The sequence below is a fragment of the Tursiops truncatus genome, chromosome 3, assembly GCF_011762595.2.
Source record: "Tursiops truncatus isolate mTurTru1 chromosome 3, mTurTru1.mat.Y, whole genome shotgun sequence".
NCBI classification, from domain to species: Eukaryota; Metazoa; Chordata; class Mammalia; order Artiodactyla; family Delphinidae; genus Tursiops; species Tursiops truncatus.
This window is the reverse complement of record NC_047036.1, coordinates 41,616,454-41,633,332: the sequence shown is the minus strand read 5'-3', so window position 1 is coordinate 41,633,332 and position 16,879 is coordinate 41,616,454. Positions and strand designations below refer to the sequence as shown.

The following is a 16,879-nucleotide window of genomic DNA, read 5'->3' as shown; positions in this document are numbered from 1 at the left end:
TTAGATGTATTAGAAGGTGCTGAGAAAGCCTAGCCACAGGAGAAGAATAAAATAGACCCATAAAGAAAAGAAATTGACAAATTAAAAAGCCCCACGTAGAGGGCAAGCTTAGTTCTTGTTCTTAGTACTTAGTCCCAAAAGATGGGACTTTTGGCCCCGTGTGGGGTTCGCCAGGTTCCGGTACCCACCCGTGACCCTTTACATTCTGGATCAGGCTGGTTTGAGCTGGCAGCCAACAGCATCAGTTTCCAATGGAGACAGCGTGTGAAGTGCTTTCCTTACGTACCTACTATGCGTCAGGTGCTGGGCTCACGACAACTATTATTTCAAAACGTCTCACTCACAATTTATTGCTATAAGCTTAATAGTTACTGAAGTTACTAACATAAGCAGATACTCAGTGGGACCGCCCAAATGGCTTATAGATTTAAATTAATCAAATTTACTACAGAATTTCATGAACAATTTATATGGCAACTGCAGATGGAAGCTTAAGACAGTGAACTCACTCTTCTATCTTTCTGTTTAAGTCTTTCACATTAAATAAATGCCTCCTTGACTACTGGAGAAAAAATAATTATAATATTCCATTGAAGCTGAGAAATAAAGCAACCTTCGTTTATTTTTAAAAGATAAACATGGCTGATCTGCACTAATCGTAACATTTTGAAGGAAAAAAACAATATTCAAGATTTTTAGCCTGTAAATAAATAGTATCCTGTTTTACTTATTCTGTTAGCCAAAGATAAGGTTGGAAATGAGAAAACTGGATAATGCTTATGGATTTAAAAGTATCAGACATGGTATTCGATTCTGAGGAAATAAGGGCATAAATGGAAAAAATGGCTTAGTAAATGAATAGAAAAAATGAACTTAGGAAAGAATGACATTTAAAAGTTTATACAATAAACTTTACATGCTTGACTTGAGAGACTAAAACATTTTTTCAAGTCCTTAATGATGAGAACAGCAGCAAAATTCAAGACAATTAAAAATCGGCATTTAAGAATCTGCTGTATTGTCGTGAATAAATCTAAGACGACTGTATCAGTGAAGCCTAAGAAAATCCCAATTATGACTCTATTCAAGCCAAGGAGCACTGACTTTCCGTTTCATTTTCAAATGTGTTCCCTTATTCCAGTTTTAAACTGTACCTTCAGATACAAAAGCCTCGAAGAGAAACAGGGTTCCAATGCACGGCTGTAGAACCAGTCTCGCTGCATTAGACTTGCAGCATATAAACGACTCTGTCTCTAATTAAAATAGCAAAGCCAAGCTCAAGTGCATGCCCTCCTGTTCTAAATACATCATATATCTGAAGTATAAATTATAGAAATAAAGACAAATAATGGCATGAAGGGCATGATAGTTTATTTTAAAAAACTGTACCACACTGATCATAATGACCAGCATACACATTATGATGGCTTTTCTCTTGGGTATTAACATTGCAGTATTTTTGTATACTGAAATGTTTCAATAGGACCAAGAACGTTAGAGATATAAAGATCTTAGATGAAAATGAACACTAATAATTCCGGTGTCCTACCCCACAGAATTAATTTAAACCCCTTATGAATCAGTGGCATTATAATGTTATATAGTTATGAAGGATGAAAGTTTTCTTCTAAATAGGCAGCATGAACTTATACTTCCTTTTTCTTTAATCTTTAGTTTTTATAATTTAAGCTATGTCCACCCTGGCCAAAGCACAATCATACAAGACACCTCAGATAATTTCAATGCTACCATTGCAAAGTTTAGTGATTTTTACTTAAACAAACAAACAAAATCAAACCACTGCCAAAAAAGGAGGCAAGTAAAACTGATTTTCCAATCATTTGAAAAGCATAGTGCTTATTTGTCCAATACAGACTCAAACTTAAATTAAATGCTATCATTATAATCTCCAAACTTCTGCAATAAAATTAACATTTATATATATATATATATACACACACATATATATATATATATATATACACACACATATATATATACACACACACATATATATATATATATGGGTTTTGTTTATAGAACTGTATTTTGCAATCAACAAGAGAAAGTTATTTTTTAAAGAACAATATATTTGGTTACAGTTCCACATGTTGGTAGTAGAGACAAAGCCACATGATGTTAAATCTGGCTCTAAGTTACCTAAGATATAAAATTTTGATCAAAATTATGATACTCTGATCTTAAAAATTCAACCCATGTGAGATTACTTTTTAGAGTAAATGTGCTGTTGAGTAATCATTTCAATAACCTTCTCTTTGTATGACTATCTGCAAATTGACCCTTTTCTTTAATCAATGTGACTCACCAGCATTTCAAACTGACCTCTTTACTTCTATGTTACCATTTTTATACCCAGGGATTTCTGAGGCAGCATAAGTTTGACTTCATTAAAAACAGTAAATACTTTAACCTTTCAGTGACAGTTTTTAAATCTGTAAACTCAAGAATCACATTATTGAGCTCAGCAACTAGAAAAACATTGAGATTTTGGCATTTCTAACCAGAATCTCTTTGTGCTTTTTAAATTAAGCTGCTTTTGAATCGTTTTGGTATTTATCAGCCATCGTATTTCCCTTATAATAATAAAAGAATATACTTAAGGTAATTTTTAAGGTTAAATGTTCTGGGGGCTTATCAATACTTAAAAACAGAAACAAAAACAAATACTTTTTTCCGTCAGCATTTGGAATAGTAGAAATTATTTCTGGTCCCTCCTTAGATCAACCAACACTACTTTTCATCACGTATAACACTGAATTTTACAGACATCCCTGAAAAGTTTTTGATAAGTAAACGAGTGAATCACAGTGGAGTCTCCATCAGTTAACAGTGTAGATCCAGTAACAAAACAAAACAAAACAAAAATTACACTGAATGTTAAAAGAAAATCTTCAAGCTAAAAAAAAGAAAAGAAAAGAAAACCCTCCTTAGAATTAAAACCGAGTGTGTGTTGTCACTGATTCTGTGCTCGTGTCTCCAATTGATTAGACTCCTTCTCTGGGTTATAAGACATGTTCGATGAAATCTCCACACCAAGTTTCCAGGACACTTGAGTGAAGAGGCTATGCTACTGTAGCATCTAAGGGAACAGAGTGGCACCGTTTTCTTCCCTAACAGACACCACATCCAAAGATGAGCATGCGTGTCCCTCCACTGTGCTCACCAGCATGTATCAGGAGACAAAACTTGCTGGGCAAACTGATGACAGCTGATCCTCCCACCCCACCCCCCCAGCATCAACAGGAGGTTCCCAGCAGTTTGTCATTATGTGCACTGGCCTTTCACTCTTTCAGTCAGAAAAGTTGTGGTTACTTTAAAAAGGGGGTGGGGGGGTGGAGAAATGAAAAAACCAAGAGTCTAAAGGCACAAAGTCGCATAGCTGCTCTAGTTGGAGTTTGTAAACAGAGAATAAGTTGAATTTAGGTAATCCCAATCTGTGAGAGTAAAAAGGCATCCGCAGCAGGCTTTTATCCAGCCAGCTTCTTTGAGACCCTTCATGGGTTTTGAGGTCTACAAAGTATGCACTAAAATACCCATACTTCAAAAAGCAATAAGGCAAATAGTATAATCATTATTCCAAAAGTTACAATGGTAGTGTAGGCATACATAGTATAATTTAGTTACAATGTGTGGTACTGTTTCTATTATATAACCATATTAACTGCTTCTTTCCTACATAATTATATATTCAGCCGAGTTTCAGTTGAACACAAAACCATCCTTGTACCACTGCTGACAGTTGGCAATAGCTCTTTGATAGCAGTTTTTATTCTGCTGTAGAAATTATCCTTGAACTGAAAAAAAGTCCATAATCCAACCTCCAGTCATTAAACACTATCATATTTGTGAAGAGCCTCTTCCAACTTCTGCGTCACTTTTTGGAAAAATATTATTTGTTGTTGTAAGAAATGCTGCATCTGTGATTTAAAGTCTCTTACTCGAATTTGATGGAAGTGGTGAATTTCTGCCAAAGTGGCAAAAGAAATAGTGTTACAGCGATCCTGAATGCCATCAGCCTTTTGGATCTCCATCTTCCCTTCTTCCACGTGTCGCCTACTCTCCTTTACTTTGGTAAGAGCTCCTGTAGTTAAGACAAAAATTAATTAAAAAATATGTATGTATCCCAGTGGTTCAGCTACATAGTAAACAGAATGCTGGGCATTATAAATACTTGCCTGAACTATTTTAAAGTCCTTTGGCGTTTAAAGGGTTGGCCATAATCACTTATTAAAAAAGAAGAAATCTGGTAAAGTTCCTGAAAACACCTCCATTGCTGCAACTTCAGTTATCAAAACCAGCTTTTGCCATTGACCAAGTAGCTATAGCATGTTTCATCTCTTGCAGGCAGAGAAACTATAAATGACAGATATCAAACTCCAAGGAATTGTCCCTAAAAAGACAAACTAAGCAACTTCGCAGTTTTAACATTCTTAAGAGAAAAGGTGTGACACCATTATATATGCATATATTAAGAGAGACATTTATAAAGGGGAGAATACTGCATGCATGCCTGGTTTTGACTCCACATTCTATCAGGAGACCCGTACCTGCAGCATAATGGCCCTGTGAAGTAAAAATTTGCCTCCTTTTCTTTCTTTTCTTTTTTTTTTTTTTTGGCCATGTGGCATGTGGGATCTTAGTTCTCCAACCAGGGATCAAACCTGTGCTCTGAGCTTCATTAGAAGCTCAGAGTCCTAACCACTGGACCGCCAGGGAAGTCCCTCGCCTCCTTTTCTTTAGGAGCTGTAAAGATCAGTGAGTTTTGAGTCTGCCCTAGTGATGATCTGGGAATGAAGCCAGAAGGTGTCATAGCCTCCAGTCAAGAAATGTCTCACCAGAGGGTGTGTGCAAGGAGGAGGGAAAAGCACGGTCTCTGTGGCAGGTGCCACATGAGGGCAGACCCTCCCCTAGAAGCATAGTCATATGAAAACACAAAAGGTTGAGGATGCTTAGGGGGTAGGAAAAATAAAGACTATTCATGGGTTCGTAAAAATGATAAAGCTCAGATCACTTGAGCACAGCCAGCTCAAGAATTCAGAATACCTGACTCCACCTGGCACCCATTCTACTAAACCATGATGAAAGAGAGAAACGTCTAGGACACCTGGCTTGGAGGTCTGCGGACATGGTGATGCTACAGGGGGGGAAAGGTAGCCTGTTTAGAAGGCAGTGGGAAAGCTGAGCAACTTTGTTGTGGAAATGTTCAGTTTTAGCTGATGGTGAAATACACAGGGGAAAAGCCCTATATCTAAATTTCTTCAAATCTACAAAATAATATAGAGTAAACCTAGTATTAAATACAGCGCCTTTCAGAGCCTAAACAGCGTCTTTTTTTTTGGCACAGCTCAAAGACCCGAGAAATTAAAACCCACCGACAACAAATGTTATAGCTACGTATGTATGTATGTATATTTTCATTTATTTATTCTAAAGAAGATCTTTACCTGAAAAGCAGGTGAGCCCTGGAGTAGAGAAAATGCCCTGCTTCCCCTGTGACCACACAGCGGAGATGCCGTTCGTGTTAGCAGAGCTACAGGAAGACCCCTGACCCATTCCCCTAAGAAGCCATCGCCCTGAAAATACAGCGCTCTTAACATTTTCCCCATGGCGGACGGGACTCGGGAAGCAGTGAAACCTGCCTGCTTGTGGTCTCAATACTAAACAGAGAAAGGGTGCTCCCCCTCAGAGAGAGAAAATAATTTTTTGTAGCAAACTTATGTTCATTATATTTGTACAAGTGTCCTGTCCCGGTTTATATGTAAAAATTGAAATTGAAGAGACCAGGAAAGTATGAGACAGAAAACTAAAAAAGAAAAGAAAAATATTTCAAAAAGATGGCTGAGAATATGAAATTTATGTTTCAAATGGTTGAGGGTGAGAACAAGAAGTCAAGAGAGCCAAGTCTCAGGAGATCTGACTGTTCATGTGATTCGGGGCCGAGGTGCGGGGCCCACCGTGCGAACACAGAGGACAGGCGCCGGCGCCCTGCTCCCGCAGACCCCCGGGCAGCTGTGCAGCAGCTGTGGCCTGTCCTGCGAATATGCTGCAGGTATTACTTGTTCTAGTCACTAGAGTCCAGCACAGAGGAGCTCAGAAACCTGGCCCTGAGCTGTGCCAATGTCAATGAACCTGCAGCTTGTCAGACTCCAGATGAGATCGCCATATTCTCAGAAATGACATTCTATTACACAGAACTGCAGACTGCAGACGTGCATCCATGAAACCAACTTACAAATGAACAAGACTGAAGTTTTCACAACCTGAATCACATCGGCATACATTTTCAAAACTCCTGGACACGGTACGAGTATTAAATCTCTGCAAGGTCTGAAGGCCTTTTGGCATTTGACACCTTTAAGCTTTCTGAGTGTACATACTAAAGGAGCCGAGAATTTAAGACTCACTTTTCTCCCAACTATAAGTTTATTTACTAAATAACACAGAGCCCCAAACAGTTGGGCTCTGGGGCTAGAATCTCAGCTTTACCAACATTTATGGAGGGTCTAGTGTAGAGCACAGAGCTGGCACACGGAGAAACTCACAAGAAATGTTCAAGTCCCCACCCTCCGGAAGCTCTCGAGGAAATCACCTTGCAAAGCACACTGAGGACAGGCACACAACCATGACATGAAGTGAAACAGGACCACAAAGCACAGAATTCTGCATAGGAGCTGAATATGGCTTTCTCCAAGATAACGTGATCGTGTCACAAGGGAAAATGCTCGGAGGGCCTGCTACGTGCCAAGCAGTGCTGTGGACAAAGGGGGGAGGAAGGGCGAGAGGCAGGGAACAGGCGTAGATAACAGTAAATGGTAGCAGCCAAAAATAGTCACAATATAGGCGAGGCACTTTCCGTGTACCAACTCTCACCCTGCTGCTACTTTGCAACAGACATTGCTACTATTTTATGACAAGGGAACTGAGAAAGCCACCCAACCTCTTCGAGCCTCAAAGTCAGCGGTAACCCAGTAAGAGGCAGAGGAGATGGGATCTGAGTGTACAATGACTTCAAAGCAAACACTACAAATATTCAGAAAAGAAACTGGAGCCTGAATAGGCAAAAAAGCAAGGTGGGCGCTGGTGAGCAGGGTGCAGGGGATAAGGGCTGGGCCACTGAGGATCAGCTATCCCCTCTCCTCCCCTTGACCCCAGGTCTCCCCACCCCCTGCCCCAGAGCTGGGGCTCCCGCACTGCCCTTCTCCCTTCCCACCTTCCTTGCAGGTCCCGGACTTTTATTCTGACATGCAAGTCAGAAGACCTTGTGAGTATGTAAAATAAACCATATAGGTTTTGAAAATTTCCCTCTGGAATCTTACGAACCTCATTCAATTCACTAATTGTACCTGCAAAGCCTTTTAATATTTATAAGATGTCTGATTTTAATATTTATAAGATGTCTGATTTTCTTATCTTTGTAGCATATGATTAGGATGCCACAAAACATCGAAAAAGCAGTACATATTTCATTATTTTGAAAATGTAAGCTCAGACCTACATGGGGGAGGGGGGCCTCTCTTCCCCTGCCTCTCTCCCCCCCGACTTAGATCTTACTGGAAAGTTATATAAATTAAGAACTACCACCAAAAATAGTAACATACAACCCCTGGATGGGCTTTGCCTTTGTTTGCTCTAGTGCAGTTGGACATCCCAGCAAAAAATTATTTTGCAAACTAGGAAGGACAGAAAAAAATACTGAGGAGAGTAAGCACCCAAAGGCCAATTTTACTTGGAATTTTGGGTTAACGCACTTAATGCAATTCAAATCCATTAGCATAATGCATCAGGATTGCAAGTAGCAAGGAAATAGGAGGAGATATAAGATATGTTTTTTAAGAAGAGACATACTTCCTATCTTAGGGACTATTTTTTGATGTGACAAGATTTACATGCCTGAAACCATTAAAAAGCTATACAAGGCAGCATATGTATCAAACAGCATTCTATGAATGTACAAACTCTGGTAGAAGAGTGAGTGCTAGGTGTAATCAAAGAAGATCACGTCTCCACAAAACGGGACCCACGAATTTAGAGCAAGTTTTAAAATAACAACAGCAACAACCTCTTTTAACTAAAATGTAGCTAAACTGATTTTCCCCCAGATCCACCTTCAGAACAAAAATGATTAACAATAAAACAGGCTGATAGCAGTATAGTTTTTGGGGGGGGTGGGGCTGCACTGGGTCTTTGTTGCTGCGCGCGGGCTTTCTCTAGTTGTGGCGAGCAGGGGCTACTCTTCATTGCGGTGCGCGGTCTTCTCATTGCGGTGGCTTCTCTTGGTGCGGGGCACGGGCTCTAGGCGCGCGGGCTCAGTAGTTGTGGTGCGTGGGCTCTAGAGCGCAGGCTCAGTAGTTGTGGCACACGGGCTTAGTTGCTCCGTGGCATGTAAGATCTTCCTAGACCAGGGCTCGAACCCGTGTCCCCTGCATTGGCAGGCAGATTCCTAACCGCTGCACCACCAGGGAAGTCCCAGCAATATACTTTTTGAAAAATCATAAGAGTTCCTGAGTTGAGACAGCAGTCCAGTTCTTCTCTAAGCAGCTGGCTGTTAAAGTTCAGGATGACAACCCCAAAGACCTTCAACGCCAAACCCCCCAAAAAGGAAGTTATCTTTTGTAAAATATTATTCAAAGTTTAAAAAATTATTTCCTTTAAGAAGAAAACCATTTTGCTTTTAAATATTCACCTTACAATCCTCTGGTTAGTTCTTCCTATACATTTTAACACTATACATTAACACTTCCTATACATTAAACACTAAGGGTTTAGTGTGTTTGCTTTCTTATGAGAAAGATAAAGTCAAGTCCTTCAGTAAAGCTAATTATGGAAGTTAATTAACTGGTTTACTGTCTGAGAGTGAACAGGAAAAAAAAAAAAGTGACATCCTTTAAACAGCTCAAGCTATCCATCTGAACAAACAGCATGGGTGTTTAAACACTTGGGGATTGACAAACAGAACTATTGGGTTGGGCAAAAAGTTCACTCGGGTTTTCAGTAACATCTTAAGAAAAAACCCAAACGAACTTTTTGGCCAATCCAGTACTTTCTGGAGTTTCCCTGAAGCTTCCCTCTTACCCCCCTTCTACCCACTGCATCTCTAAATTCTGGGTTCTCTCAAGATCAAAGTGGGTACATACTTTTCCAATAGAAATTATATTACAAACATTGGTTTAGATGTAAGAAAAATAGTTTAAGTAATAGAACTAGCACTTGGGTTTTGTCACAAATGGCGTATTCTCGCAGTTTGCCGATTCTCAAACTGGGAATTATCTGTACACACTTCTACGCTTCACATATTTTCATACTTAAAATATTAAGTATCACAAGGAAGGCAGAGATAGCCACATTTTCAATCAGGTTTAGCTTCTAAGGAGTGAGAGTTGGAGAAAGAAAACTACTGGAGCAGAGTTAGATCACTACAGACTTGCTACTTCTAAGATAGCTTAAAAAATTAATTTGTAGCTTAAGAAACAACTGCAGAGGTACAATATAACCAGCTGTAGAGTTGTAACAAAGCATTACAGCATATTTTTAAGTACTCTCTCAGCCGTACTGCATTTTTTACCAAACCCAAGAGGAGTGTAAATAAAAGCTAAAACCATGGCCCAGAATCTAAAGAGCAGAGGGAACACACATTTTTATCATGCAATTGATAAAAAAACAGGCAAGGGTTTTCAAAACCTGTACTTTTTATGTGGCTAATTTAGAAGGTATCTATCCCCTGCCAGGTCTCTCCTCTCATAAACATCACATTGCTATCTTGCTTTCATAACAGAAAAGGAAAAACAAAGAATTAAGGGAGAGAAATGATAAAATAAAGCCTAAGAGGAAAAGTAGTTGCTGTTGTATTAAACAGAAGTCCCCAAAACACTCATGGGTAGGGCAGTGATTTTAAAATGAAAGAAAATTAGTGTCAAACACATAGCTAGTGGGAAGCAGCCACACAGCACAGGGAGATCAGCTTGGTGCTCTGTGACCACCTAGAGGGGTGGGATAGGGATGGTGGGAGGGACATACAAGAGGGAGGGGATATGGGGATATACGTATATGTATGGTTGATTCACTTTGTTACACAGCAGAAACTAACACACCATTGTAAAGCAGTTATACTCCAATAAAGATGTTTAAAAAAATTAAAGAAAATTAAAAATAGGAGAGATCAGAGGGAAACACATTTTAGAATGGGAACCTAAGTACATAACTGTAAAACTGTCTCTCAGGCTAAAAGACAGACATTATATGGAATAATATATGGGCAAAATAAGATTTTACTATGAAAAGAAAATGGTGGAGGCAAGTATTAAATTCTGACATTAAATAAGAAGGGGCTGACAACACAAAGCAGTATTATATTCTTCATTTAAAAAAAAATAACAAGACAAAATAACAAGAAGGTAACAAATGAAAAACGGTTCAGCCTCCCCAAGTTACACAACTGAAAATAAACTCTTAAAGTGTATTTGAAGTACAGGAAAAAGTATTAATGAAAGTGGGGCAATATATTTCCACCACACCCAGGACTTTGCTTCCAAACAGGCAAAAGCAACCCAGCTCCCGTTCAGGACACCGGGCTGAGCTGGACACATTTCAGGTGTTTCTTCCTCAGAGGGTGGCTGAAAGGAACACAGAGACAGCCCCTCCTAAAAAGGCTTACAGGCTGAGAGGGAACCCTCAGCTGAGCACTCAATCTAATTATTAAATCAGTTGGACAAATTATTTAAATTTCTCCACAGGATAGAAGGTTCACCCAGGAACTGATCACCCTAAGCCTTTATTCCAAAGGGTGGAGAAGGAACCCTGAGGACTTCATTCTCATCCATCACTCTGTCCTGGCAAGGCACCCACTGGGGAAGCCGGGAGAGCTGATTCCTCAGTGAGAAGGGCAGAGTTGGGTCCCAGATTTTCTTTTTAATGCACAATAAGGGTTTTTGGTACAGTTTTCTCAGTCTCTCTAACAACAGGCTAAGTGACTTGTCCAAAGTCCCACAGCTAATTCCTGGCAAAGAACCCACCCTTCCTACCTGCCTGCCAGCCCTGCCACTTCCCACTCAACATACCAGGCAGGGCCTCTGCTCCACTCTGCTGAAAAGGGTCCTTCCTTTTCCATGTTTGGAGAGGTAAAAGGAAAACTAAACCAGTATTTCAACTTTGCTTTACGACCTGCTATTAACAAAATCTCCCAGACTCCTTTGGCATTCTTAGCTGACTCTGTACATGCAAAATTCCTAACAGGTTCATCTGTATACTTATCGCAATTGCCCAGTCTCAGAGAAAGGCACTTTGCCTGCTTCACCATCACCAAACCCAGCAGAACTCATGTCCTAAATTCACTCCCAGCCCTCTCCTACCATCCGCTTGGTATCTTACAGTGTGAGCACAGTTTTAAAGCATGCTCAGGCTGGAATGAGCATCCTGCCTCATAATCCGCATGCACTCAATTTCAGAGGAATATTACACGTTGGTGGTGAACATAAAAACATAAAGAAATCAATCATATGACAAAGTTCATTAATATTATAACCTTAAAAGGCTCAAACTCAAACAAACTCATTTTATAGATTAATTACAATCCAGGAAGTCAGCACCATTTTTTCTTTCTTTTTTTTTTAAATTTATTGATTGATCGATTGATTGATTGATTGGCTGCGTTGGGTCTTCATTGCTGCGCACAGGCTTTCACTACTTGCAGCGAGCGGGCGCTACTCTTCATTGTGGCGTGCGGGCTTCTCATTGCAGTGGCCTCTCTTGTGGAGCACGGACTTCAGGCGCGCAGGCTTCAGTAGTTGTGGTGCACGGACTTAGTTGCTCTGCGGCATGTGGGATCTTCCCAGACCAGGGCTCGAACCCACGTCCCCTGCATTGGCAGGCGGATTCTTAACCGCTGCGCCACCAGGGAAGTCCCAGCACCATTTTCAAAAGCATCATGTTATTTACACAGCATGCCATTAAATTACGTACATCAGTAAAACTGTTTAGGAAGCATTTTATTGCCATTTTGGTTTTTCTACAATGAGAGCAGTGAAGCTCTGGTGTCATGTAGTCAATTAGCACATTTTAAGAACCCACTACCAGCTGAACTAAAGCACATTAGCAAATACAGTCACACTACATTAAACTCTGCTGTATCGTTTGCTTCTGATTTGCAGAGAGAAAGCACTTTCCTGGCAACTTCTGACCCAGCAAAACTAGACAGGGGCAAAAAACCACTGCAGTGCCTCAGGCATTTTAACCAGGGAGGCCGTAAATTCAGCTGAAGAAGTTGTCCAGCTTCCTTCCAGTTTCCCTGGTTAAGGCCTCTCCTCCACCTCCCTCAGGCCCCCCAGGGCTTGCTGGCTGCTCCAAACGCTCCCAACCCACCAGTTTCTGCACCTGAACTTTGCCTTCCTTTCTTCAACCAAATCTCTTATTCTCAGTATGCTTTGTCCCTCCTCAGACCAATTATACAAAAGGCCCAGTCACTAAGCAACAGGGATCCAAAAGCTACATTTTCTCCCTTTAAAAAAAAAAAAAAAAAAGCAAGCATTTTATTTAATTTTGAAATCATGACTGTGCCAGAAACATTAACTAGATTTTCTGTCTTCCCAGGGCCCTGCCCCAGAAAACCCAGACTTTGGTGTGAGGGACAGAACAGGAGACGGGCTGAAGGGCACAGGGACAGCTGCGCAGAAGTTGCCTGAGACTGGACTAGACCTGTTTTTCTTCATTCCCTCGTATGCGTAAAATGTTGAAAGAGAATGCTAATTTGGTCAATGTGGCCTACTTTGCTCTTATCCTCTCATCACTGGTACCCACCCCTCTGGGTCCCTGCTAACTCCCCATTAACTCTTTCCCCTCCCCTTTCCTTCCTCCTTTTGGTCTCCACCCACCCACTTGTTGATTCCTCCTTCCCCTCTCTGCTCCAATATTTACTTTTTGATTTTTTTTTTTTTTTTTGAGTAAAACGGCTCAAAAAACAAAGGCTGGCATTACGTAACAGAGACAGGACGGCCGTCCATCCAGGCAAAACAGTCCCACGTGAGCACCTGCTCTATGCAAAAGCTGTGGTCTGCACCTCGCGGGGTCTCGTTTTCTTCTCTCAGAGGTGGCCAGGAAACTTAGACAAGGTAAGCAACTTTATGAGGTGTCAGCTGCACATGAACCTGGGCTGCCCAACTTCCCAGCCCAAGCAGTTCCCTGTACCTGCCCGATGGGGGCTGCCTCCTCCCTGAGATCTCAAAGCCCCATGGACCAGCCCCGGTACACAGCACGCCACGCCAAGTCCTCCAGAAGCCTCATCTCAGGGATAAGCAACCCCTGACCTGCCTCCAGGCCCTCAAAATTCTATTCCTGAATCACATCCTACTAAGTGGGCTCCAGATTTGGACCACATTAGTAAACTCTGGAGGGCACGAATAGTACTACTGAACTCAAGACAGTGACAGCAATTTTTTGAAGGGATTAAGTGTCCTTAGAGCCAAGAACTATCAAAATGCAAAGATATAATTAATTTAAGATTCACTTTCAATTCACAAAGAGAACTTCTGAGTCATTTTAAAAGGAGGGAAGAGGCTCTCGGGACAAGGATCATAAATTGCAAAAAGCAATAACAACAAAAACCTGGTTGCTTGATAATGAAAAAATTAATCATTTAAAGAACTCAAGCCTCTAGGCTTGGTTTGGTCCTGAAGGTACAAGAAGAAGTCGTTTGTTCTAGGTAAAAGCCTTATTATATCCTAATTAAGCAGCCCTTACAGCTTCATTCAGCAATCACCACAAGTGTAAGGGCAGAAGGACATTTCGTATGAATGAAAGCATTCACTTGAGTGCACCACATCTTAAAACATTTGATTACTTTTACTCACTATGTACATACATTCACACAGCTCACCTTGTTCCAAAAATGAAGAGGGAAATCACATGATTGTATCTCTTGTGGCTCATTTGGTAAAATAGGCTGTTCATCGCTAGGAAATTTTACATATAATAAACGTTCTTATGTTTCAGCTGATACTGAATATTAAATCTGTGATAAAGATACTAGGGTGATAGATTCAAGAGAATTCTGCAAAACAGTGTCTTTATTTCAGCAGCGTCTGGATACAATGGTGAAAATGTTGATTTGCCCATGGCCAAGCAAACATAGATAAAGACTTTAAAATCTGAGAATAAGAAAAGCATGTATCATTTTTTTTCTTAAAGGTTTTATACCCAGAAAATCATAATAATATAAAGTAGAAAGAATATCCTTGATAATCATGAACATACAATAAAACTTGAAAAAACAACTGATGTTGTAAAACAGAATCCATATAATGGTTTAAATTCAGAGAATACAGTTGATGACTGAGGTCCATTGTTCACAGTTCCTAATTTCCTAGTTCTTTTGTTTCCTGATATACATGCATGAATATTGGTCTGTACAAATAAAGCGGCATTAGATATGTTCGCAAGCTGCCAGCACTTTGAATTGAAATGGCCTTTGACATACAACAAAACATACATGTACCTAAGAGAAAAGTGAACATTGGAAACTACCTTTAACCAAAGGTAAACCTTAGTTTCTTTCTTTCCAGAAGATAAAGGGAGGCCCAAGCTAAAATAAATCTAATAGAAGCTGCTAAACAGATAGGCCCCTCTATATGGGGCAGGAAGAGAGTGAGGTGGCACCGGCCCTTTAGAATGGAAACCAGGGAGATGTGAGCTACCCGCCCAAAGCCAGGATCCTTGATTGCCACGACTGCTTCTGAGAGGGCTGCAGTTCGTACTACAGTTAGAGTAATATTTTCAAAGACTCTTTCCTTCAAGTATTCTTCTCAAATAATGTCTAGTTTTTAACTTTAGAACTGTAATTGTAAACCCTGGTGTTAACCAACTGCTATTTAAGCTATGGTGGTACCAGTGGTGAGCAGCTAGGCCAGCATTAATCGCTTTCCTTAGTGCCGTCTGCTGTGGCCCTTATGACTGGAACTTCACATGGCTTTATAATCACTAAGCTTTGGAGACAATTTCTACATCAGCGGCTGTAAACTTAGGAACACTCTTGACCCTGGGGTTTTCCTGCTTCCTGACACTGGCAGGGACCAGGTTTCCACTGGCTCTGAGTCTTTACTCTGGCCACATCTGGACTTCCTGAACTAGTTGTAAATAACCAGCTGAAGCCAAAACAAAGCAGCTAGAAATATATCATTTTAAGATAGACATGAAATACAACTCAAAAAGCATGGAAACTTATAGATTACCCATGTTGACATTTACTAGTTTTTAAAGAGGTCTCACTGCAGGCAATAGGTGGGCTTTTGTGAAAATCACAGATGTCAATATAACTAAGTATAATTTTAAAAAAACAGAAAATAGGATTTCTAAGACTCCCTTCAGCCCCATTCCTTCTCTTTCCCTCTAACCCTTCTCCTTTTCTTAACCTGCCTCTTTCTATTCCTGGTATCACTACTTTCTGTCACCCAGACGGAAAACTTCAAAGCCCGCCTCGAGCCTGGTCTACTAATAAGCCTCTGCCCGCCTGTACTCAGCCCCCAGGAGCAGCTTCTTGGGGACCAGGCTGCACTCACTGAGGGATGCCTGCAAGAGCTCACAGTTAGGTTTCTGTGGCTCACTTCCTGTCTGCCAAGTGGGGATAAAGAGAGAATATACCTCAAAATCTCCCATGAGGTTTAAATGGATATAATGCATAGAAAATGTGAAGCATCGTGCCTGGCACACAGGAAGCCCCCAAAGTATGTTCCCTACTTCTATCACAATTCCGATGTCACTCTTCAGTTTCAAACCTTTAGTGGCTGTTGACTGCCTACAGGATAAAACTCAATTTTCTAGCAGATGTACTACTTACTGTAGCATAAAGAGTACTGACCAAGGTCAAGGCAAAAAGTGAACTCAAATGCTGGCTCCTTATTAGCTGTGTGATCCTGGAACTCACTTTACGTCCCTGAGCCTCAGCTCCCACAGGTACCCAGCGGGGGAGTTAACAGCTGTGCTGGGTTCAATAGTATCTACCCCCCCACCCCGCTCCAACAAAATTCACATCCACTTGGAAACTGTGACTGTGATCTTATTTGGATCTATTAGTTTAGGTAAGGTTGTACTCCGTTAGGATGGTCCCTAAATCCAACGTGATTAGTTAGCATCCTTAAAAGAAAAGGAGACAAAGGGACACACAGGGAGAACGCCAGGTGAAGACGGAGAGAGACCGGAGCCAAGAACAGCAAGGAGTGCCGGCAACCACCAGAAGCTGGAGGGAGCCTCCCCTAGAGCCTTTGGAGGCAGTGTGGCCCTGCCGACACCTTCATTTTGGACTTCTAGACTCCAGAACTGTGTGTGAGAGAATAAATTTCTACTTTTTTTAAGCCACCCGGTTTGTGGTAACTTGTTTCAGCAGTCCTGGCAAACAAATACAACAGCTAATAGTTAATGCTTAAAGACATTTGCCATAGAAATGGCAAATGGTCCACCCAAAGAAACGGAGGCTGAGAGGAGCTGCTGGTGGGAACTCAGCCCCACGCAGCTGTGCGTCCAGGCGCACTACCACCCTGCTGCTATACCCACTCCTGAACAGAATGAGACACAATGGATGTGACTGCCCGCAATACCGCTGCTCACAAAGCAAACAGGCCAAACTGGCGGCCACAGCTACACATACACCAGCTACCTAACCTGCTGGACCTCCAAGTCAAGGGTCAGCAAACATTTTCTTTAAGGGTCAGATAGTAAATATTTGATGCTTTGCAAGACGAGGCAAAATCGAGGCCTATATAACCATTAAAAATGGAACCTTTAAAAAATGTAAAAAGCATCCTTCGCTCAAGTGCTATAAACAGACAGGCACCTGGGTGGGCTGGACCCGCAGGCTGTAGTCTGCAGACCCCTGCTC

General features: G+C 41.1%; 1 protein-coding gene across 5 annotated transcripts in view; it reads right to left on the bottom strand.

Annotated features, from left to right (window-relative positions):
* Positions 1-16,879, bottom strand: part of SNX18 (sorting nexin 18) — an 89,336-nt gene that overhangs the window by 60,526 nt on the left and 11,931 nt on the right. The window contains exon 2 of one of the 5 annotated variants that reach the window (XM_019930044.3): positions 1,355-4,102. The exons of 3 other annotated variants lie outside the window; for them this stretch is intronic. In XM_019930044.3, coding sequence (XP_019785603.1) covers positions 3,849-4,102 — 254 coding nt within the window. In that variant the 3' untranslated portion in view covers positions 1,355-3,848. Of the gene's footprint in view, positions 1-1,354; positions 4,103-12,880; positions 14,157-16,879 lie in introns of those variants that run through there. One more of the 5 variants, XM_073802115.1, reaches the window with a different exon arrangement.